Below are 24,910 nucleotides of genomic sequence, written 5' to 3' on the forward strand. Positions count from 1 at the left end.
AGTGCACGGGGCATCTTGATGTACACTGTCTCTTCAAGTCCCGTAAAAGCCCAGCCCAGGGCAGTGTCCGCCCTGTCACAGGTGGGCGAGCTGAGGCCCAGAGAGGTGGGCTCTTGCCTGAGGACGCACGGCAGGGATGGCAGAAGGGGACCTTACACTTCTCAAGTTCCCTTTTCTCTCCATTATGCTACTTCTTCAGGAAAGGGGGCGAATCTTGCCTTCCTGCCTCCCCTCTCCCCTCCACTGCCTGGAAAACTCAAAAGCAGAGGGCAGGAGCGGCCTGGATGTGGGGTCTGAGGAAGTTTCTTCACCTCTGCTCAGCCTCTGTCATTTACCCCTCAGTGTCTAGGACAAGGGGGAGAGGTGACCCCTCCAGTTCCCAGCAGGGGCTTCTTTGTGAATAGCCACCGTGTTCTCAATCCAGCTTTGCTAACAGGGGTGTTGGTCTCCTCACAGCTGGAGAAGGGAACCTGTCCTGAAGCTTGGGAACCACTGAGGCTTCCAGGGCAGGCAAGAAGGCATCCATGCAACACAACACCCCTCTTTCCAGTGGGCTGAGGGCAAGGGTGCCGTTCCCAGCTTTGTCCAGCAGACGGCGCCCACAGCACAGTCACGACTGGGCAGGTCTTAGGGCTCCAAGTCTCCTAGCTGCAGGGCAGCCATGCAGGGAGGTGGAATCTTTTCCTCAGTATGAAGAGAACTTTCTTCTTGGTACCATGGTAGTCAGTCCTCCCACCTATCTGACCCTTCAGTGAGTAAGTCTGGGGCCAGGAGAAAACTCCCTTCTCAAGGCTCCCGCCCAGCTCCCCCACTTCCTCCGCTGGGAAGAGGGAGCGGGGCAGAAGGGAAGGGGGCTACAGAGAAGGCACGACAGGAGCGGAGGGAGAAGAGATGCTCCAAGTCGGGAAAGAAGGAAGATGCCAAGGGCTTAACACCAAATTTATCGCTTTTTAAAAACAAGAGATTTTTCCCCAAAAGTGAAGAAATAAGAAACAAATCCAGTGTCCATGCATTCCCAACTGCAGTCTTGATTCCAAGACACCTGCTTCACTCTGAAACCTGTTGTGAAGGAAGTGGGCAGAAAGAGGTGAGAGAGGCCAGAGGTCCTGTTGTCCCCTCCCCGCTGGGCTACACAACCATCCCGTTTGCCAGGCATTGAACTTTTGATGTCTGACACTAATCCCTGCCCACTTGTCCAGCCTACACAGGGGAGGGGGAGACCCTAAAATCAGAGCTTGCCAGGTTATTTCATCAGTGTCTCCACTCCAGGCGGAACCCCTGCTCCCCCAGCCGGGACAGGCAAGGACCTCCCTTTGGGTTCCAAATGCCCTTTATCAGAACATCCACTGTCTACTTCCATCATCCATTCCAGGAGCCAGAAACCCTAGGACAGAGTCTAACCTCCATCCCTCCTGCTGCAGCTTCATCCCACTTCTCTTTGCCCATCAGGGGAGATGCAAATCCTCCGGCCATAGAGAACAGCATTCCATGGACTGAGGCTGGTCCTCTGGTCCCCTTTCCCTTGACTCCAGATCTCAGCCCTTGCCCGCTCAACACAGCCTGCTCTCCCGCAGGTGAAACAGCCCAGCCCTGGGGTCTTACTGAATTGGCTCCCTGGGAATCCCACGGTGGTCACTGGGTGGAGGGTTCCTCTGTGCTCGGTTTCTCACTGCCCCTCTCCTGAGGGATGGATTCTGCAGGCTCTGAGGAGGGACAATGAGTGGCGGGAGGGAGAGGTGGTGTCCATGAGGCCTTGGAGAGAGGGGGGGGGGCTTCTGCTTCCCCATCCTGGACAGGAGCTCAAGACCAAGCTGGGTGCAATGCGGCAAGACCAACAGGGTTGTCTCTGGTCACCATTACTCTCTGGGTTCACTATTTTTTTTTTTTTAATTTTATGGCTGCCCCCTTGGCATATGGAAGTTTCCCGGGCCAGGGATGGAATCTAAGCCACATCTGTAACCTAGACCACAGCTGTGGCAATACCAGATCCTTTAACCCACAGCTCTGCAGTGACCCGAGTGGCTGCTGTTGGATTCTTAACCCACTGCACCACGATGGGAATGCCTGGGTTCGCTATTTTAAAAATCTGCTATCAGAAATTAAAAAAAAAAAAAAAGCCCAGTAAGAAAAGCTTAAAAATTTGGGCACAGGTTCAATGTGTGGCTAACTCTGACCTGAAAAGGGATGAGGCTAGTGGGGCCATTCATTTCACTGCAGAAATATTAATGTGTTTGATTACAGGGGGCTCTGCTGGGGGTATTATATAACATATATATATACATATATATATATATACACATACATATATATGTTATATATATGTTATATATATACATATATATGGTGTCACCTTCATAAAACTGGAAGAATTCTTTTTTTTTTTTGGTCTTTTTGCCATTTCTTGGGCTGCTCCTGCGGCACATGGAGGTTCCCAGGCTAGGGGTTGAATTGGAGCTGTGGCCACTGGGCTACACCAGAGCCACAGCAATGCAGGGATCCGAGCTGCATCTATAACCTACACCACAGCTCACGGCAACGCCAGATCCTTAACCTATTGATCAAGGCCAGGGATCGAACCCACAACCTTATGATTCCTAGTTGGATTCGTTAACCACGAGCCATGATGGGAACTCCAAAACTGGAAAAATTCTGACTTCTGGCCCACATCTGGGATAAGGGCCTGGGGACATGCAGCTTCCATTTTTTTGGGGCTGCATTCGTGGCATATGGAAGTTCCAGGACCAGGGACTGAATCCAAGCTGCATCTACAAACGTATACCACAGCTGCAGCAGCACTGGATCCTTAACCCACTGTGCCGGACTGGAGATCGAACCCACGCTGCCACAGAGACAATGCTGGATCCTTAACTCCTGTGCCACAATGGGAGCTCACAGCTTCCATTTCTTACAAGGTTTGTGTGTGTCAGCTGCTGGACTAAGAACTGGTCTTATTTAATTTTCACAAACCAACTCAATGCCATAGGTACCATCATTTTCAATTCACAGACTGAGGTGAAACTGCTCAAGGCCTCTGGGCTGGCAAACTGGCAGAGCCAGGATTCCGGCCTGGGAGTTTTGCTCCCATCACGGCAGGCTCCCCCACATACAACACGGAGCTCTGAAGTCCAGGTTGGGAGGGGGTGGTGTCGTTCAGTAAGGAAAGGCGAAGAGAGGCAAATACATGCTGTACACGCCCAGAATCCGTACTCTCCAGACGGTTTCTGGCAACTGCTGGGCCCCTCCCCATCAAGGGTAAAGCTGGCCTCCCCCGGGGCTGGTGGGCCCTCCCCAGCCTGAACGTACTGTCTGCTTTCCCAGTGGCTCCCGGCCGTGACTCCGCTCCTGTGGTTGTGATCCCAGGTGGGCAGGACTCCTGGGTCCCTGTGCTCTCGGCGGCTCCTTCGGGCTCCTCTCCCGGCTGCTGTTGCCCCAGGTGATGTTCAACCATCATCTGGAGCTCTGGGGGCACAGAGAAAGGGAGAGCGCATTGCACAGGACTGCCAGCCCCCTCCGTGGGCCCTCAAATTCCACAGCCCCACTCAAGGGCCAGCACACACTGCCCGCGTGGTTTGATGTTCTCGTCCGAGATCCAACCAGGACGGACATTCGCTGGGCAGTAAGGAGGGACTAAAGCTAGATGATACAACGTACTTCCTTTAAAGGTAAGGGAGGGGAAGGGAAGAGCCTTTAGGAACAAAAGATCCTCTTGACCTGCCGGGATACCTGGCCTCCCTTGGGGGCGGGAGAAAACACTCAATTTAGATTCAAGAAATATATATATATATGTATACGTATATTTGGAGTTCCCATCGAGGCTCAGCAGTAATGAACCAGACTAGTATCCGTGAGGATGCAGGTTTGATCCCTGGCCTCGCTCCGTGGGTTAAGGATCCAGCGTTGCTGTGAGCTGTGGTGTAGGTCGCAGACACGGCTCGGATTCCATGTTGCTGTGGCTGTGGCATACGCCGGGAGCCCCAGCTCCGGTCTGACCCCCGGCATGGGAACTTAGTGCTGCTAAGCCATAATAGGAACTCCCAGATTCAAGGACTATTTGAGTACCTCCTCTGTGCTGTGCACTATGCTGGGTGAGTTCACATACTTTATTTAACTGCCAAAGTGAGGCAGCATTCAGGGCCCAGTAGGTTAAGTGGGTTCTCCAAGGCCACCCAGCTAGTCGGTGGCAGAGTCAGGACGTGGCCCCGGTAGGTTCAGCAACAACTCTCCTTTAATAAAGGCAGATGTGATGACTTCCCAAGGATTCCTTCCTAAGGGGTTATCACGCCTATGGCTCAGCATCAGGCACCACAGCGGGGAAGGGTCTTCCGAACCTTTCATTGTGGGTGTGGTCCTCGTCACCTTCTTCCGTTGCCGTGGAGACATGGACAAAGTGGGCTGTGAAGGGCACAGAGCACAGGTGGGCACCTGCCCTTCTCACCGTACCCTTCCCCCACCCTGCCTCACCAGGCTTTTGGACTGGAGACTGGGGGTAAGGTGTGGGCTTCAGAAAGTGGGGAAGAGGGAGTTCCTGTCGTGGCACAGCAGAAACAAATCCACCTAGGAGCCATGAGGTTGAGGGTTCGCTCTCTGGCCTTGCTCAGTGGGTTAAGGATCCGGCGTTGCCCTGAGCTGTGGTGTAGGTTGCAGACGCAGCTTGGATCTGACATTGCTGTGGCTCTGGCATAGGCTGGCAGCAACAGCTCTGATTAGACCCCTAGCCTGGGAAACTCCACATGCTGTGGGTGCAGCCCTCAAAAGACAGAAAAAGAAAGTGCAGGAGGAAAATTCCTGCTTCCCTGATCCCCCTACCAGCAAGAAGGTGAGCAAGTAGACTTGTGGGGGACCTAGGGGAGCATGCATGTACATCCACTCAAGCACATGTTTGGGGGGTGTACAGGGAAGAGGGAGACAAAGGGTCCTACAGATGGGGGGAGGTTGAGGAATAATGCCCTCATGAATCTGGGGGTTCTCTGCCCTGGGCTGAGCAAGGGGAGCCAGCTCACCTTGAGAAGTGGGTTGGGGATCCGGTCTTCATCGACCTCTGAGGGAAAGGAGAAAGTGATAAGGATGGAATAATCCAGGGGGTCCCCGCAGACCGACTTCCCAAGGGGAGGAGCCTCTGCAGTCACCTCCTTCCAGATCTGTCCCTCACATGTGCCCCCAGGAGGCTGGTCCCGATGGCCGTGCCCAGCCTCCTCTTTCCATGTCCCTCCTGTTCTGCTGGCTGGACTGCACTCCTGCTTCTAGTCCTGTCCTCGCCTCTGTGGTCAGCCTGCGTCCCCATCCTTGCCTCAGACCTGGAGGTTCCTGAAGGCAGGGTCTGTGATCTTTTCCTCACACTGAAGTATCCATTCTCCATCTCCTTCCAACCCTCAGCCCAGACCCAGAACTGCCCCATGCCTAGGAGAGCACACCGGACCAAGAAGAGCAAACTATCCCATGCAGGGCCCGGGAGGGGACACTCCTTTTCAGTAATTGGAGGGCAACTGGAGATTCCAGTCTGGCTTATTAGCACAACCAGTTCTCTTGGCACCCCTGACATTCTCTGGGACCTTGTTCTCTCCCTAGACCTTGATGGGGACACGGGTGACCAGAATGCCAGCTGCTCCCTGAGCTGTTTCTAACCTTCCCCTTGTCCTCTGGGGGCCGAGGAGATAGCTGATGGGGGCGGTCCCTCCCCCTCGCAGCTGTCACCGCCTCTGGGGGATGGGGGCAGCAGCCTCTCAGTTGCTGGAGAAACGTGGAAGGCTGTTGCCATAGCAACCAGCACGCGGTTGACCACCCCAACTCCTGGGGGGCTTGGGAACCAGGTGGTCTCGCTCCCCTTCCTCATGCTGCTCTGTCTTTCCCAAGCAAAGGAGCTCCTCCTGCTAGTCCAGCCACGGCTTTCCTGACTCCAGGCTGGAGGGGATCGCTGGCTCCTCAGATCCGCCCTTCTACCTGGCACCCACCTTTTCTCACCGGGACCCAGCTGTCCTCAGCAGCCCCCAATCCCGTCAGCGACCCATCCTGGGGTTACCTGGAGATGACTGGTCACTAGTCAGCACGAGGGTGGCAGGGGTGGGGCGGCGCCTCCGGATCTGGGGGGAGATGTCAAGTACAATGGAGGCGTCAAAGCCAAGGCGCCCAGCAACATAATCCAGGCCACCCGCTGGCACACCTCACAAATGCCACGTTACCCTGAACCCACTGTCCCAGGGTGGACAGTCTTGCGCCCACCCCTCTTCCCTGGGGGCCCAGAAGACCACCCCCACGCGCTGCTTCCCCCAACCCCCTTTCTGTCTCTGCCTCTGCCGGGTCCCGGCCCCAGCCCTCCACCTCAGCAGCTATATCTGCGCCAGTGCATCGATTGCTGGCCTGCTGTCCTTCCGTCCATCCTGGATCAATGCTCAGAAATAATCTGAGAGGGCATGAAGCGTTTCCCCTCAGTCTCCCAGCCCACTCCCCAAACGGACGTGAACCTCTTGTGGGCCAGCGCCTGCGGAGAGCACCCCTCAGTCCCCACCCAGCCTGGGAGGATGGCACGGAGAAGGTGGGTCTGAATGTGCCTTCTCTTGGCCCAAGCTCCTCACTCCCTCATCGCCTCCCTCTCCTTGGACACACCACTTTTCTGATTTGTCAGGAAGAAAAAGGATCCGGAGAAATCCTTGTCACGGTAAATATATTAAGAGGAGGAGCCTGAGGCAGGACCCTCGTCAGGGACTAAAGCTTAGCTGAAAAACCTTATCCCGGGCTCCAGAGTCTCATTCTAAGAAATTAACAGATAAGAGCTGATTGACTGCTGGGCCTCTGAGCCCCCATTTCCCCACCTCTGTTCTGTGGTCATTCTGCCAATAAAGTTGATTGTTGTTGAAGGCAGTCCAAGGACTCTTGGGACACGTAGTTTTTTCCTTCCCTCTGGAGGCTTGGAAGTGAAGGGAACCATGGGGTTGGAGTCCCTGCAGCTCCCTCCAGGGCAGAAGAGGAGAGGGAAGACTAATGGGGCTTGGAAAGAGGCTAAAATTATCCGGGGCTGAGAGGAGTAGACTGAGGACACCGAATGATCAAATTCTATCTCTGTGTGTCCATCATCTAGAATCATTACCATCGGGGGTGGGGGTGGTAAGACCCCTGCCTCTCCCTGTGCCCAGAGGGTAGGTACCAGCCATAGCATGAGGGGCAGGGTCGGTCTGAGAGAGGGACTCCTCGAAGAAACGGCTGCATGGAATGGGGGTAGGCTGGGGTAGGCACTGTTTTCTCAGGAGAATCCAGCAGTATCTGCTTTTGGTGACATTTCAAGGTCCCTGGCGATACCAGTCGTGTGTGTGTGTGTGTGTTTGTGTGTGTGTGCGCGTGCATGTGCATTCATGCGTACACTGCACAGACATTATTTGTGAGTCTGTCTCTGGTTCATCCTGGTGCAAATGTGCTGGGGGCCAGTGGGTGGGCAGGTGTGCTTCATGCATGTGGGGTGAGACCATCCTTCTAGGAGAGGGCTCATCTCTATTTCTTTCTTGCCCTTGGGGGAAGGGAGCTGGAGACAGGGAGTGGGTGGATTGTGGATTAGTAGGAGGTGGGAGCCTGAGAAGGAGATTGCAAGTATGACTGAAAAGGCCTTCGAGAGGGCAGCAGGGTTCTGTGAGCTTAGATGCATCCCTTCTTTAACCAGTTCTTTGCCTGGGACAAGATTTGTAAGCACTGAGAGTCCTTGAGAATTTTCATGTCCTACAGCAGGAGGGAGGAAAGTTAGGTTTCCTGAAGCACCTCCCAGGCACCTGAATGACTAGGAAACAAGTAGGCAGTCTCTTTTCTTTGTCTCGCCCCTATCTCAAATCCTAGCTCTCAAGGACACTTGGTACCTTTGCCTCTGATTTATTTCCAAACCAGTTACGCCAAGGACCTGGTAGTTGTGGGCAATCCTCCATTGCCTGCCACTCTGTGCTCCATAACTCAGAGTTTCCAACCCCTGCCGCCCTCGAATGTTGGGTGCTCCTGCCAAGCCTGGAGCTTTTTGCCTACCCGCTTGGGTAACACAGCAAGAGGGGCTGAGGTTAGACTGCAGGTAGAATTTCAGGCTGAGCAGACCCAGATTTCCGAAGATGAGAGAAGAGCAGGCTAAAGCCCCAGCTCTCTTTTTCTCTCTGGCTCCTTAGCCCTGCCTCATCCTCCTCCCTGCCCCCCCTCCCAGACCCCTCCCTGCACCAGCTGGCCTACCCCTCCTCCTCCCAATCCACACCTACAACTGTCTGCTCTAACACCAAACAGACGCAGGTGTCAGGCAGTGAACTCGGCTGTGCCAGTGGAAGGCAGTTCTGCTGGAACCTCACCCCTCAGCCCTCAGCCCGCTCTCTTGGGCCCTTTACCCTGGGTCTAAGGTTGTCTTAGCCAGGCCCCTCCTTCCAGGCCTAACCACCTTTCCCCTGACCCCAAGTGCTCCCTGCTCCCCTGTGCTCCTGGCGCTCCACCCTCCTCATCCTTAGGAGGCTGGCAGGCTCACCACCCTCTGTCCTACCACCACACCTTGGAGGCCTGGAGACGAGGCTCCCTCCAGGCCAGGGAGAGGGCGGAGACACGAGTCCCTCCCCGCTCCCCACACTTCGGGCAGCTGAAGTTATCCGGAGAGCCTGTGAACCCAGCCTTTCCCCTCCCATCCAGACCTCATTCTCCCAAAGAGCTGGAGCAACAGCAAGAACTCTCTCTCCAGCCCATCCCTCGAGGTCAGAGATTTTTCAGTTGGGGAGGCCCAGCTGGAGCCGGGGCAGCTGGTTGGGGGACAGAGAGCAGTGACCTTGTGGGAAATGGATATTAATGGATAGTCTTTAGGGCTGGGGATGTCTAGGCAAATGGATGGAGAACCCAAAAAAGAGATGGAGCAAAGAGCAAATGGGCAAATATTTGGCAAATGGGCGGGTAGTAACAACCGCGGGTGGTCACTGGCTCCACACACATGCTCACTCTCCCTGAGACACACACTTGCTCACACACACTCATACACTGCCGCCTCTGCCAGGCTGCTCTGAGCTAAAAATAGGCCAGGCCGGGAGGCTGGGCCAGGGCCCTGGACTCCCACCCCTTGAGCCCAGGCCAGCACAGTGCTTCTTCCTTGCCGATACTCACCTAGGACCCCGGCCCCTAGAAAGCGCCCCCGCCTCCAGCTTCCCAGGGCCGTTCTCTCCATGGCCTCCCCGCGCCCCCACTACGATCCAAAGGGCAGGAGTTGGGAAAAAGGGCCCACGTGTTCAGACTTGCAGAGACGCGAGTCAGCCTGCGGACCCGGATCACTCCTCTCCCCAAAGCCCCAGCCCTCCAAGATTTATTTCTGCAGCCCCTCCTTGTCCTCACTCTGGAGTCAGGCAGGGTCACCCCCAGTTAGGAGAGAGCTTGGGGGAGGGGGCTTTTTTATCACCCTCCATTACCTGCCCCTCTCCCTTAACCTCTCAGACACCCGTGGGCGACCCAGCTGAGCTCAGAAACTCTGGCGGGGGTTGACTGGGTGGGGGATGCAAGGCTGGCGAAGGGGGGAGGGGTCGTGTCCTCAAGCAGGCCCCCTCCCCCAGGGGTGGGGAGGCAACGAGCGAGTCTCGCGGGGACCCGCTTCGAGCGCTGGCACTGGTCCTTCTGTCCGTCTCGAAGAAGCACAGACGGGGAGAGGGGGCTCCCACGGTGGGGGAGGGGATAGAAGACCCCCAAACAGCGCGCTGGCCCTCGCAGAGGCGCACCGCTGAGGGAGGACTGAGCGGGGGTCTCGGATCGCAACGTCCAGGGGTCCCTCGTCCTCTGCGGGGCGAGTCCCCTGCCGCCCCGCCCCGCTCCGCACCTGCTCCGCCGCCTCGGGGTCAAGGTGCGGCTCCAGCAGCGGGACGGTGAACTGGATCTTCCGGGGGCTGTGGTCTTGCTCCATGGCTGGGGCGGCGGCCGCTGGGCCGGTGGCGGCGACGGCGGGAGGGCAGGCGGCGGACTCGGGGCTGGGGCGGGCGCGCTCCTTCTCCGCTCCGCTCCGGCCCGGCCCCAGCCCGGCGCGCTGGGCTCCCGGCTCCCGGCACAGCGCTCCCGGCTCCCGGCCCCGGGGACTCTGCGACCGCCGATTGGCTCGGCCCCCGCCCCTCCCGGCCCCCCTCCCCCTCCCCCCGCCCGGAGCCTTAACCCCGTCGTGGCTGCGCCGCCGGCTGCCGGGGGTCACCGCCCCGTGGGCGGGCGAGCGGGGTGTGGCCGGGTCTCCGTCTCGGTGCACACAGCGCGGGCGGTTATCCGGGGGTCCTCAGAGTTCTGGGCGGGGAGTGGAGGTGGGGAGGGACCACGAAGAACTTCTCCAAGCTGGGGCAGAATTGAGGGGCTGGGAAGGTGGAGGGGCGCTGCGAGAGATGAGGCAGCAAACGCGAGAGGAAGATTTTTTATGATCTTAAAGGGGTCGCTTCATAGAAGAAAGAAAGGGGATTTAGGCTTGCAGCCGGAGGGATTAAAGTTAGACCAGGAGAAGGACTTTCCTTTGAGCGGAAAACACTAGAGTGGAGGTGAACACTTGGAGGGGAGGAGGAGTGGGTCTGGGCACAGATCTGGGTACCCTCTGCAGCGGGAGGGGAAACGGAAGACCTCAGAGGGTCTCCAGAGCTTGTCTCTTGAAGTGTTGATGGCCGTGGGTGCAGGGCTGCTGGCCGTGGGTGGAGGGCTCAGGGAGCGGGAGCATCTGGGACACCACGGCAGAAGGAGCAATGGGGGTGGGGAGCCAGTAATGCTTGTGAAATAGGCTTCTCTTTCTGCTTGCTAAATTCTGGGGATGCAAAGCAGGTGAAAGGCCTGCCAGCCGAGAATGCTCCACCGGGCTGGAGGGGGGAACTCCTTTGGTGGGGAGGCTTGTTTACAGGTGGGGTTGGTTTCCAGTTCCATTGCTGGCAGATTAATGAAAAGAATCTGCTGTAACTGAACAGATGACAGTGAGACTATGTGAAGAACTTACTAGTTTGATATAGGGACCAAGATATCACTACTAGAGAGTGGGGGGATAGGATAGTTGCTGAGCTGGTGGGTACTCTGCCAGGGGCAGGGGGCGTCACTGGATAGAGAGAGGAGAGGTGCTGGGCACTGGGGAGGGGCAGGGCTGGATGTGTCTTTGGGGGAGGAGAAGAGCCTGGCTCAGGAAGGGACAAGGAGTTCTGAGAGAGGGGCAGGGCAGAGACCAAGGCCAGAGATCTGTTTCTTTAGCCTTAAACTGGGTAACTGGCAAGTTCCATGCAGATTTGATGCTTGGTCCTCTGGGGATCCCAGGACCATCCTTTCCTCTAAGGGGTCAGCCTAAATCCTCAGTTGCCTCCCCTCCTGGGCAGTCCCTCCCTGGCCTGGATTTTGCATTGCCCCTTTCCCTCTTACCTCCCAAAATAACCTCCCCTGCCCTTCCCCCCTAACCGTATCCCTTTACACACAACAGGCCTGGCTCAGTTTTCTCAGGGCAAGGCTGGGGTTATAGGGACCCAGTGGGCCAGCCAGTCCTCTATCTGCTTGTAACTGGCCCCTATTTTGCTGTCATTTGGACTTCAGGAATATCCCCCTACATTTGTGTGGTCCCCTTGTTCTCTCTTTGATGTAACAGGGCCAGCCTGGAAAACAGCTGCTTGGGATCCCAAGCTCCACCCCCCTCCAATTTCTCCCCCCTCCCCAGTGACAGTAGGGGTGTGTGTGAGAAGGCACTACAGCCAAGAGGATAAGGATGGGGTGGGGGACACAGGGGCTCAGTAGGACCCAGGTGCTCTTTCTGGCTTTCCCTCCACTCCCTCACCTCCTGTCTACACATACACAGAGCAGAGTCCAAGGTGTCCTTTAAGGAGGTGACTTGTCCATCTCCCACCCCATTCCACCAGGACCCAAGAACCTAGAACTTGAAGCCAGGATTCCCCCACCCCCACCCCTGAGCCTCGATTTCCACATCTGTAAAATGGGCAGAATAGTCCCTACAGGACAGAGTTGAGCCTCATAGGAGATAAGGTACCTGACACGAAGACAGCCTTCAACTAGTTGCTAGCTGCTGTTACTATCATCTCGTTATCTTCTGGCAGGACAGCAGAGTTGGGGGAGGCACCTGTCCAGGCTCTCATAAGAAGACCCTCTGCACCCACCCCTGTCACCCAGTTAGCCTAGGCATCTCCTCTTCCCTTCTCTCCCTCACACTTGGGTTTGGTCAGGGAAATTCCACCCCAAGCCTCACACCCATCTTTCAGGTTGCCTTCTCAAGCTCCAGCTTCTCAGACTCTTTGCCCTGAAAGCTTTGGGTCAGGAGAGGGCCTAGGACGCTGAGGCTTTGGAGAGATGGCTGATGGGGGCTGCGTGGGCCAAGGGTCCCAGGAGCAGCCGGTGCTGGGGTGGAGGCAGAGGAGGCGAGCAGGGAGTGGGCGGAGAGGCAGCTCCTGGTTCTGGCTTTGGGAGGAGGCACCGGGTGGGTGGGTGAAGCGTTTATGTGTAGTGGGGAGGGGAGTGTGGCTGGGGTGCCACTTTAGGTACTGGGGTCTCCACATGAGCTGGAAGGGGTCTGTCTGGGAAGGTGTGTGGGTGTCGTTTTGACCTTTTTTATGCCCAGAACTGGATGAGTGACAGTGGGTGTCTGTTATTGTGTGTGGAAGAAACCATGGGTCGCTCACATGCAGGGCCGGGAGTTGCCACACCTGCTCTTGGAGCCTGCCTGCCCCAGCCCTTCCCCGGCTTGCACGTGTCTGTGCAAGGTGTGCTTGGGTGTGTGCAGGCGTTCACGTCCCTGCCGCAGTCCCAGCCCTGCAGGAGAAGCAGCAGCTGTTTCACGTGGTGCCCTTCTGGGTTCATGAAATATTTAAGGTTATAGGGATGTGACTTGGTGATGCAATTACTTAACAGCTCCCACCTGCCCCTACTCTGGGAGCTGGACTCGCTTAATGGGCCGCTCTTTGTGGCTCTCAGCACTTTCTGCTTTTATTTGTCTATCCTCCTCACTCCCCACCCTGCTAACTTCCTGCATTAATTCACAAATCCCCACCCCCAACAAGGAAGGTGGGCAGGAATTAGGATCTTTATTTTACTTTTCAAGGGCAGGGACATGTCGATAGGTGAGACTGGGATGGGCCACCTAGGTTGGGCTTTGGGAGGTCAGAGTTAAATCCTTCCCCCTGCTGCCGAATTTCTGGACCACCTTGGGGCCATCACCCCCCCCCCCCCAACACACACACACACATACTGAGCTCAGTCTCCTCATCTGTGAAATGAGGGGGACCAGGTGACTGCATGGGTTTCTTCCTGTTCTAATATTTGTCATCCGGAGTTAGAGATGCTCCTGTCACATAGGAAGTCTCAGAACCAAGGTTAGAACCCGGGAGGCCTAGACCTCACCTCTATCTTTGCATCTCCCTGCTGGCAAACCCCTGCCTGTTGAATAGATGACACACGCGCTCTCATCACACACTCAGCTCTGAGGACTTTCGGCACCCAAGGGCGCAATGGCCCTATCCAAGTGGGGCCCCTTGGGAAGCCATATCCTTGTACCAATTTGCTGCCGTTTCTCAAACATTTCTGGAAACTCCTCTGGAATCATCTCAGAACTCTTGGCATCAGAACTTGTGAGGCTATCTGTCCCCTGGGGCTCCAAAGCCCACCTAGAAAGCATCTCTCCAAGAGAAGTTTCCAGAGCTTGGGAGCCCCGGCAGCACCGTTGGAGCAGATGTGTGGCCTCTCAGATGTGTGGATGACTTGGAGGGCCCAGCCTCCTCCAACTGCAGGAGTCCTGGTTTGCCTGCGAAAAAGCCTGTGATTATGTTTCTGCCAGGCTTGGGTACACACCCCCTTGCAGGCGGCACTCTCGGGAATGGGGCCAGAGCTGGTGATTCACAAGGAGGGGGTGCTCCTTTCCAAAGTGCTTTGCCTCTTCTTGAACCACAAACTGGTAGAGGTGGAAGAGACTTAAAGATCAGCCAACCCAACCCCCTGGAGCTAGAGAGGGGAAACCGAGGCTGCGAGAGAGGAAGCAGCTCTCCCAAAGGTTCGAACCCATGCCAATGCTTTTCCCAATAAACTTGATTTGGAGGCTATGGCTGGGCAACGGCCGAACTTGAAGCAGGGGCGTGGACCGGAGGACCTCTTGAGATGCATTTCAACACAATGATCATCCCCAAACTAGCAGACCCAATCCCTAGCTAGCCTCTAGCGAGCGCCTTCCACTCCAACTCTCTGACAGGCAAATTTACACCCCAACCAGTTTTCACTGGGTATTCATAAGTGCCCGGCATTGTGCTAAGCGCCGGGGATGCAGTGGAGCACAAAAGAAGGGCAGTCTCTGTCCACTGGCATCTTACAGCCTAGCAGGGCTCCGGGTGGAGCAGGGTAATTAAGTAATTATAAATGATAGATATTGCAAAGTGGAAGTGCAAGAATGCGGTGCATCAAGGAAGAAGGCAGATCTCAGATAACAGAGTCTCCTGGGTTCAAATCCCAGCTCTGCCACCTTGGGCAAGATGCTTAACCTCTCTGAGCCTTGGTTTTTTCTTTTGTCTTTTTTTTTTCTTTTTTTTTTTAACCTGTAAACTACAGGTATTTCTGTTATCCTAGTGAGAGTGGGATGAGGTGCCTGGCACCCATCAAGGCCTTGAGAAGTGAACACGAGTAGGGGGAAGCTCATCTTAGCAAATGCTTTCTCCTTCGACTCTAGAAGAGGAAGAGATGAAGAAATGGGGACTTTGAAGCTTTCAGAATTGGGAGAGGGTTGGAAGAACAGCCCCCTGCCCCTTTGCAGCCAGATTGCTCTCCTTCCACCCTTGTCTGATCTTGGTGGCCAGCTGTGTCCTCATCAGCATGGATGATCACCCTGCCCTGCTAATTAACACCCGCCCTGTTAATGATTAAATCTAATGACTTTGACTTGGGGGTGGGATGGAAAATTCCCCAGTCACAGGATCGGAGGTAGGTTACCAGGAGTAGGAGGGAAGGGCCTCCTGGGCTCAGGGTGCGTGGTAAATGGTAGGTGGCTGGGAAGCAGATGCCTGGGTTTCTCCCCAGGCTGCTCGACAGAGGATGGTGGATGAAGGGGGGTCATTTGAAAGTCACAGCCCATCCCACCATCCCCCATTTCAATCAGGCTTGGCAGAGGGCCCTGGGCCCCAGCCCAAGCCCTGGCATGCCTCTTGCCAGGGGTTGGCCATGGAATGCTGCTACAGCCAGAAGGACAGGGGGAGACGGTGCATTCGTTCCTAGGGCTGTGACAAAGTACCACTACCTGGGTGGCTTAAAACAGTAGGGATTTATTCTCTTAGAGCTCTGGAGGCTAAGAACCGGAAATCAAGGTGTCAGCAAGGCCATGCTCCCTTTGCAGGCTCTAGGGGCGACTCCTTTTGTCTATTTTATGGCCCCACCCAGGCCAAGGTTTGAATCCTCGACCTATGCTGCAGCTGTGGCAACACCAGATCCTTTAACCCACTGCGCAGGGCCAGGGGTTGAACCCACACCTCTGCAGAGATCCAAGCCACTGCAGTCAAGATTCTGAATCCACTGTGGCACAGCGGGAACTCCTCTCTCAACTTTGGATGGCCCTAGGTGCTCCTGAGTTTGTGGCAGCGTAACTGTAGTATCTGTAATCTCTGCCTCTGTCTTCACCTGGCCTGCTTCCTTCTTGTGTGTCTCTGTACCCTCTCTTCTTCTTGCAAAGACATCGGTCATTGGATTTCAGACCCACCCTAAATCCAGGATAATTTCATCTCAATATCCTTAATTAACTGCATCAGCAAAGGCCCTATTTCCAAATAAGGTTGCATCCTGAGGTTCTGGGTGGAAGCAAATTTTTTTGAAAGTGTGTTCAACTCACTACAGAGAGTGAGCGTGTCTGGTCGGGCGGGAAGCTGGTGGGTATCTGGGAGACTGTGCTGGAGCTGGCACTGGAGGCCGAGACTCTGTGTCCGGCCCCCAAGAGGTAGAGGGAGTCCTCAGGATCCATGGGTGGGGTTGGACTGGGTCTCAAAAGGCTACTGGTGGTACAGAGGCAAAGGGATGGATGGGAGTGGGAGTATTCGAGACTGGAGGAAAGAGGGCTGAGGGGACTTTCAAGGGGAAATCCCGAGTCTCTGTAATTTAGTCCCACTGGGGAGAGAGTGTAACCTGCTTTATACTATATACTGTATATTATGCATATAATTGTGCATATTCTATATTGCATATTGCACAATGTATAAGTACACATTATATTTTATACTGTATATATATTATACATCAACCACAACTTGTCACGTAATAAGGGAATAAATTTGCTTTTCGGTTGCTTGATGAATTGGATTTCATGACTCAGTCCTTTCCACTTTATTGGGCCGGTGGGCAAAGCTACTTTACTCTCTTGCTCTTGGGTGAAAACCCAAGAAATCCTCTTCTCTATCCTGCTCATTCTCAGATAAGAGATAGGCTTCATTCAGAAATTAGAATGACCGGGCCAATAGATGAACCCAAATCTGAAATTAACCTGTTTTTCGGGCTTGCTACACTTAGTCTTTGTTTTTTCTTTAATTGAAATATAGTCGATATACAATAACGCATAAGTTTCAGGTGTAGTACAGCATAGCGATTGAGGTTTTTTGTTTTCTGTTTTGCTTTTTTTTTTTTTTTTTTTGGTCTTTTTGCCATTTCTTGGGCCGCTCCCACGGCATATGGAGGTTCCCAGGCTAGGGGTCGAATCGGAGCTGTAGCTACCAGCCTACGCCAGAGCCACAGCAACGCAGGATCCGAACCACGTCTGCAACCCATACCACAGCTCACGGCAACCCCGGATCGTTAACCCACTGAGCAAGGGCAGGGATCCAACCCAAAACTTCATGGTTCCTAGTCGGATTCGTTAACCACTGCGCCAGGACGGAACTCCCTGTGTTTTGCTTTTGTTTTTGCAGATCACGTTCCATTATAGGTTATTACAAGATATTGAGTATAGTTCCCTGTGCTCTACAGTGCATCCTTGTTGCTTATCTTTTTTTTTTTTGTCTTTTTTAGGGCCGCACCCTCAGCATGCGGAGGTTCTCAGGCTAGGGGTCCCATCGGAGCTACAGCTGCCAGCCTACGCCACAGCCACAGCAACGTGGAATCCAAGCCACGTCTTTGACCTACGCCACAGCTCACAGCAATGCCGGATCCTTAACCCACTGAGCAAAGCCAGGGATCAAACCTGCATCCTCATGGATGCTAGTCAGATTCGCTAACCGCTGAGCCATGACGGGAACTCCCTTGTGGCTTATCATGTATCTGTTAGTTCCATGCTTCTCATTTGTCCCTCCTTCCTCCTCCCCTTTGGTAACCATGAGTTTTCTATGTCTATGAGTCTGTTTCTGTTTTGTACATGGATTCATTTGTAGTATAAGATTCCACATACAAGTAATATTGTATAGCATTTGTCTTTCTCTGACTTATGTCACTCAGCATAAGTGAAATAGATAAGGCTACTCTTCTTTATGCAATGTCACTTTTCTTTGGGCTGCTGGGTCTTGCTTCAGTTGAAGCAGGGGACAGGGCGAGTGTCTGGCTTCTCCCTCCTCTGGCTCCCAGCCCTGCCCCTACCCATTCTTGCAAGCAGCTGTTTCAGAGTGAGGTGTGCTGGTGAGGAGGTGGGGGTGCACAGAGAAGATGAGAGGGGAAGGTGAGTTTTTACTCCCTTTTGCACTCAGCCTCCTCCTTTGTCGGCTAGTAGTGTCCTCAGCTGGCAGTGTCCCCGGCCTTCCTCTCCGATGTTCTCAGGTGACCAGTCCTGGCTTTTTAGAGCTTTGCCCCTTCACCTGTGTTTCTGTGTCTCAGGAACTTGAACCTCCTTCCTCAGTTGCTGAGGTCTCTTTGTCCCTTGGGGTCACCCTATCGGACAGCACCCAAGATGGCTGCATGAAGATACACCTGTTTCTCTCCCAGGACCCCCTAGTTGCCTCTTCCTTTACCAGGCAAACAGTGGGAGCCCAGGATATCGCAGAGCACCTGCTTGGCCAGCCTGCCAAGGGCCAGCCTGCCAAGGGCCTGCCAAGATCCTTGGCCCTTGTCTCTCCTTTTAAACGTCTGGGAGACATTCAGGCTCCAGACCTTCTAGGGGGCCACATATTCAGCTCTTGGAGTCACCCATGCCAGTATCCACTGGGTTTGCTGGGAGAGAGGGGACAGGGCTCACAGCACACCTTCCTCCATGCATCTCTTCCTTGCAAAATCCTCCCTTTGTTATGAGGTGCAATGGGTCCGCTGCTTGGGGTACTTAGCCAATGAACACACCAAGTCCTTTCGATCAAAGCAGAAGCATTTATTACTTGGGACAAGTAAGGAGATGGAGAGATAGCTCTCGGAGTTAGTCTCCTTGAAGAGTGAGATCTAGGAAGTTTTCAGCTAAGGGCGTGTGCATATTCATGAGAGGGTGAGTGGATCGGTCAGAGGTGGCATTCCCGTTGTGTTTGTGCAAAAATGGTGATGGTTCCTGCCCTTGGGGATTTTAAAATGAAGAGGAAGTAAAGGTCACTCTAAGGTTGACAAAATCCAGATACCCAGTTGGGTGAAGTCACAAGGGTCAGCAAAGGTCAGCAGCATCATCCTCGAAGCTCCAGTGAATCTGGTGATTGAGTGGTTGAGTGGGTTTGAATCCTGCTGCAGAACAGCTCAAGAATCTGCTTTGGTCTCCACTGAAACAGAACTGGGAGGTTTTTGGTCTGTTTGTTTGTTTTCCTTTTATGACCACCCGGTGGCATATAGAGTTCCCCGGCCAGGGGTCAGACCACAGCCGCAGTTGCAACCTACACCACAGCCATGGCATGGCCAGATACTTGAACCCACTGTGCCAGACGGGGGGTTGGAACCTGCATCCTGGCGCTGCAGAGAGCCACTGATCCAGTTGTGCCACAGCAGGAACTCCAGAACTGGGAGTCTTTATGACTGATTTATAACATTTGCTATGGTTACTTCTTTTGCCTGTTGACAGTTGTTTCCGCATGCTTTGTTCTTTTAAAAGTTATTAATTACCGAGCCTTAGTCCTTCCACGTGAAGACCTAGGAGGACATGGCTCAGCTTTCTCTCAATCATCAATAAAGAGAACACAGAGGAGTTCTGAAGCTTACACCGGTTCTTAACCCAAGCTTGTCTAGCACATGATACAGTTTCTCTTATTGCCGGGCCTCTACCTCTGCAAGATATGACATATTCTGGTTTAGCCGCCCCCTCCCCTTCCTTGTTACTGTCTCGCTAACAGCTTCTCTCCACATAATGATGCCTTTGTGTCTCCTTCATCCGGCCGAGAGTGTCAGAAACTGGTTCTTAAATTTCTTTTGAAAGTCTCCATATGATGATTTGGCCCCTCGCTTTGAAATTTCATCTGTGTATCTTGGTGCCTAGTTGAACATTTAATTTTAATATTCTGTTACAAAAGCATTTGGGACAGTCAAGATTGCGTGGAGAGAGAGGGCCATCGGGTTTTAAATTCACACCCCCATCTTCTTTACATAGGAAGACCCCAAACAAACGGCCCTAAGATGGAATGGCCACCAGAGGGCAGCAGATCCCGCTTCAAGCCCTGTTCCCTTCCTTGGACTCTTGGGAGGTAGAGCGTTTCCCTCCGGTTCCAGAGCCCAGGTGGGCCCAGGGCCTGCGCCACCGTGGAGGGGCTCAGCTCTCAGTTATCTCAACCGGTTCCTCAACTTTGGCCCCACTTTCTGCGGTCTAACCATCATTCTTCCAGCTGAAGGATCAAAGTTGTCAGTCTGCATTGGAAAGTAACCCCCGGTTACCAAACACCTACACTGCAGTGACCCTAGGTATTAAAGCCACAGTCTCTGTCTTAGAGAAGCCTAGTCAGGGCTGCGAGCATATGTGATGAAATGCAAAATATCAACTACTGTTGCAGAGGGAGAACTAAGAGCTTTGTGCCAAACCCATAGAAACAGCAGGCCGATGGTTGCCAGGGGTGGGGGTGGGGCAAATAGATGAAGGGGGTCAAAAGATGTGAACTTCCAGTTAGCAGATAAGTAAGTTTGGGGATGTAACATACAGCGCGGTGACCAGAGTTAACCATATTGTGTCGTGTATTTGCGAGTTGCTCAGAGAGTTGGTCTTAGAAATTCTCATTGCACATTCACACACACACACACACACAGCTGTGACTATGTGAGGTTATGGATGTGCTAACTAAAATTATTGTGATAATCACTTTGCAATATATGCATATATCAAAGCATTATATTGTACACTTTAAATATATACAATGCTATGTGTCACTTATATCTCCATAAAGCTGGAAAAGCCTGAGCTGGAGAAGACTTCATGAAGCGGGGGGTGGGGGTGGGGGGTGGGGGGGGGAATGGGAGTTGATTTTTTTTTTTAAAGGATGAGTAGGACTTCGGGGAAGAAGAGTTGTGAGATAAAGGGGAGGCAGATGGGCAAATCCTGGGGGACAAGGGAGTTGACAGGTGACGAGGGAGGTGGAGGGTAATGGAAATTGGTGGGTTATCAGGGCTGTGTTTAAGGACCCAAGGGAGACTGTGGCCTGGGGCAGGGGGAGGGGGGAACCTTTGGGAAGACTCCATTTTCTGTCTTTTTTGGGGAGGAGGATTTTTTTTTTAATATAATGATTTTTATTTTTTTGCATTATAGCTGGTTTCCAGTGTTCTGTCAATTCAATGAACGTTCTTATATTTATAGTTGTACAACCATCATCACAACCTAATTTTAGAACATGTCTATCCCAAACCCCCATTCCGTTCCTCCCCGCCACAACCCGTTTCCTTTGGTAACCGTAAGTTTTTCAAAGTCTGTAGGAAAAACTCCATTTTCTGCTGTCACAGAAACAGAGGTTGCTGTTCTGCTCTGCTGTCTCCAGGGACAGGGTCTGAGGCTAGATGACCGCGAGGATTTGATTGAACTTGGAGGTCATGGAGAAAAGTGGGGAGAGGGGCTCCTTGAGGGTCCCTTCGAAGAAACACTTGAAGGATTTGGTGCTGTTTGGTGGGCATCGAAAAAGACGCAGCTGGGGTGGGGTGATTTTGAATAACAGGAGAAGTGAGGGCACAGGCTTTAGATGGCGTTAGGTGGGCCTTGGAACAAATCCTGATTCTTCTAAGCGACCCTGGGCTGATTGCTTTAATTCTCAAGCTTATTTTCTTTCCTTCTTCCTCCCTCCCTCCCCTCCCTCCTCCCCCCCGCCCCTCTCTTTCTTTTTTTTTATGGTGCATCTGGGGTCTGTGGAAGTTCCCAGGCTAGGGGTGGAATAAGAGCTGCAGCTCTCCGCCTACACCACAGCCATGGCAGTGCCAGATCTGAGCCACATCTGTGACCTATGCTGCAGCTTGTGGCTATACCAGAGCCTTAATCCACCGAGTGAGGCCACGGATCGAACCCTCATCCTTATGGACACTTTGTCAGGTTCTTAATCCGCTGAGCCACAATGGGAACTCCATCAAGTTTGTTCCCTAATCTGCAAATGGGAATAGTAATTCCCCAATGCTAGGGATGCCGCAAGGATTGAATTGAGATAATATACATAAAATGCTTAGCACAGAGCCTGGTAAGCGTTCATTAAATGGTAGCATTTATTATTAGAATGATAATTGCCTTCAGATGTTTCAAAGGTTGTCGCATGGAAACAACCGGCTTATTTGTGCTGGTTCACCAGACTGAACCAGTGATGCAAGGGTGGGGAGACAGATGTGGGCCGGCAGGGAGGAGGAACCTCTTACAATCAGAGCTGCCCAAGCCTGGAAGAGGCTGCACTGTGTTTAAGGAGATCTCTGTCTTGGAAGTATCCAGAGGCTGTCTGGGGTATATTAGACCTAAAGCTGGACCTTTAAGGACTCTTCCTAACTCAATTCTTGGGGATGCTGGGTTATTCTGAAACTGTACATCAGAGTCTAGGAATGGAAGATTCTGTGATTCCCCCTGGAGGAGAAGGGCCTCTGGGATGGGGAAATAGGGCCGACAGTGGAGAGAACCAGAGTCTGTCCTGGTCCAGGGCCAGATCACTCCAGGCCTTAGCCTCCCTGGCTTCCTGGGTGAAAGGGGCAGGCAGGAGGCTCTGTGGAGGGTGTCCCATCCCTCTTCCTGCCTCCAGGGGATGGAACATCCATATTCTGTGCAGGAAGTCTGGACGTGATGGGAGATACTCATCTTAAATACCCTTCCCTCACCTTCAGTAAAAGAAAGTCCCTGGGAGTTCCCTGGTGGCCTAGCAATTAAGGATTTAGTGTTGTCACTGCTGTGGCTCAGGTATGATCCCTGGGAACGGCTGCATGTGGTGGGTGTGGCAAAAAAAAAAAGTCCCCATTCAGGGACACACACCCCCCCCCCACTGACACCTGTACGTGTGTTGAGAAGTCCTTCCTGAGACTTCAGCTCAGGCTTCCTCAGTGCAGGGCCTGGACCTCTGATGCCATATGTCTCTCCCTGGGAATGTGGTCTCCTCATCTCTGCATTAATCCCGTAGAGGCTTGGAAGGGCGTCCTGGGCCTTTGAGCAGGATCTTTTCTTCCCAACCCCTCCGAGGGAGGGAGACCCTTATCTGCTGCCCCCTCCCTGTGCCCCTTTCCATTAGCGGAGAGGACCTTGCTCCCTTCTTCACTGAGGGTGAGTGTTGGAGAGAAACTTCTAGTCTCCTCCGTCCCTTGCTGGCTCCTTCCTAGGAAAGGGGTCGTTAATTTCACAAATGACTGCATTCATGCATGCATTTAATCCACTCATGAATTTTTTTTTTTTGTCTTTTTGTCTGTTCTAGGGCTGCACCCTCGGCACATGGAGGTTCCCAGGCTAGGGGTCTAATTGGAGCTGGAGCCGCCGACCTACACCACAGCCACAGCAATGCAGGATCTGAGCTGCGTCTGTGACCTACACCACAGCTTATGGCAACGCCGGATCCTTAACCCACTGAGCGGGGCCAGGGATTGAACCCACAACCTTATGGTTCCTCATCGGATTTGTTAACCACTGCGCCACGATGACGGGAACTCCCACTTATGAATTCAGTTCAGCTTCATTCACTGAACTCCAAGGAGTTTACCCAGTTATTACTGTTCAAGGTACTGGAGAGAAACTGGTGAATACTCATGATTGACGAGTGGCCAGGTTTTATTGGAGCTTACATTTTTTGGTGAGGTAGAAAGCATATAAATAAATAAACAAGCCTATAAATAAGATAATTTCAAAGTGTGGTAAATGCTACGCGGGAATAAACAGGGTGAGGTGACAGAAGTAATGGCTGGGAAGGTAGGTAGGGCAGGCACTGGATGGGATGGCTGCGGAAGTTCTCTCTGAGAAGAGATGATTGAGCTGAGACCTGAAGGATGGATGAGCGGGAGTCAGCTGTGAAAAGAACAAGAGGCGCAGGGTCCTGAGCAGAAGGAATAGCCCTGAGGATGAAAGCCCCGACCTGGGAAGGATGCTGTGTGTCCTGGGACCATGAAGGATGCCAGCATGGCCGTGAGGTGTTGAGAGAAGAGGAGCGAGTGATGAGGTTGGGGGGATACAGGTGGGAGCCTGAGGGCCCTGGGAAAGGGCTTGGGGTTTACATGAAGTGTGAACTGGAAAACACCTAGGGCTTTGAAGCAGCAGACTGACTGACATGATCTGATATATCTTAAAAATATACCTTAACAATATCTATTGTCAGGAGTTCCCATTGTGGCTCAGCAGCTCATGAACCTGACTAGTATCCATGAGGATTCGGGTTCGACCCCTGGCCTTGCTCAGTGGGTTAAGGATCTGGCGCTGCTGTGAGCTGTGGTGGAGGTCACAGACACAGCTTGGATCCCACATTGCTGTGCCTGTGGTGTAGGCTGGTGGCTACAGCTCCAATTTGACCCCTAGCCTGGGAACATCCATATGCTGCAGGGTGCAGCCCTAAAAAGCAACAAACAAACAAACAAACAAAACCCCAAATCAAAAAACCCCCACTTATCTAAATGCTGAATGGAGGGTAGATTAGAAGCAGAGAGGTTAGCCAGGAGGCTGTCGAAAGCATCTAAGTGATAAACAGTGGTGGTGGAACTAGGGAGAGGGGAGAGTGAGGAAGTCAAGTTATATTCTGGAGCTAGAGTTCAAGGCCTTATGGTTGTGGGGATTGAGGGAAAGGCAGAAATCAAGACTGACTCTCAGGCTTTTAATTTGAATAATTGATTATATGGAGGTTATATTTAGTGACATATCAAGATAAAACGTACAAGTTTATTAAGATACTAGTTCAGCTGCAGTAATAAGGTCATAATACCACAGCTTTAACTGGAGCTAAACAGGGTAATGAGGCAGCTCCACAATATTCAAGACTCAAGCTCTTTCTAGCTTGTAATTTTTTTTTAATTTAAAATTAGGGTTCTATGATGGTTGCTCCATCTCCCACCTCCTCATCTCATTTCAGTGGGAAGGGAGGGAAGAGAAGGGGAGGACACACTCCTCTTCCGTCAAGGACACCGCCCCATAATTGCCCTTATCATATTTGCCAGCATCCTTGGTCTAGTCACATGGCCACATTTAGCTGCAAAGAAGCCTGGGAAATGTAGTCCTTAGCTACCCGGAAACAATGGCAGTCAGTAGATCAGAGGTCTGGAAAAGGTGAAAGAGTTGTTATAACTGGCCTTCTAGAGTGGAGGAGATGGGAGGCCGGGAGGTGGTAGACAGAGGAGGGGATTCGTGAATTGGAGGTTTAGGAGGTTACTATAGCAAACTGTAGGCTGAGGCACAAAAGTCAAGGGCTGAAAGGCCTGAGTGGATGAGAGGGCATCTGTGTGAGTGACGGACAGGGAGTTCCCGTCGTGGCTCCGTGGTAATGAACTTGACTAGTGTCCTTGAGGATGTGGGTTCAATCCCTGACCTTGGTCAGTGGGTTAAGGATCTGGCATTGCTGTGAGCTGTGGTGTAGATTGCAGATGTGGCTCCGATGAGGTGTTGTTGTGGCTCTGGTGTAGGCCAGCAGCAGCAGCAGCTCCATTTTGATCCCTAGCCTGGAAACTTCCATACGCC

At 53.1% G+C, this 24,910-nt stretch overlaps 1 protein-coding gene across 1 annotated transcript; it reads right to left on the reverse strand.

Moving 5' to 3' along the window:
• Positions 1-913: 913 nt before the first annotated feature.
• Positions 914-9,996, reverse strand: PPP1R1A (protein phosphatase 1 regulatory inhibitor subunit 1A). The gene is made up of 7 exons (XM_047786829.1): positions 9,794-9,996; positions 6,017-6,077; positions 5,001-5,038; positions 4,329-4,392; positions 3,304-3,459; positions 1,603-1,703; positions 914-1,059 (listed from the first exon to the last, which is right to left on the reverse strand). The coding sequence occupies exons 1-6, from the start codon at positions 9,875-9,877 to the stop codon at positions 1,633-1,635; spliced, it is 474 nt and encodes a 157-aa protein (XP_047642785.1). The 5' UTR covers positions 9,878-9,996; the 3' UTR covers positions 914-1,059; positions 1,603-1,632.
• Positions 9,997-24,910: the final 14,914 nt, after the last annotated feature.

The sequence above is a fragment of the Phacochoerus africanus genome, chromosome 7 (genome assembly GCF_016906955.1).
Source record: "Phacochoerus africanus isolate WHEZ1 chromosome 7, ROS_Pafr_v1, whole genome shotgun sequence".
Classification (NCBI taxonomy): Eukaryota; Metazoa; Chordata; class Mammalia; order Artiodactyla; family Suidae; genus Phacochoerus; species Phacochoerus africanus.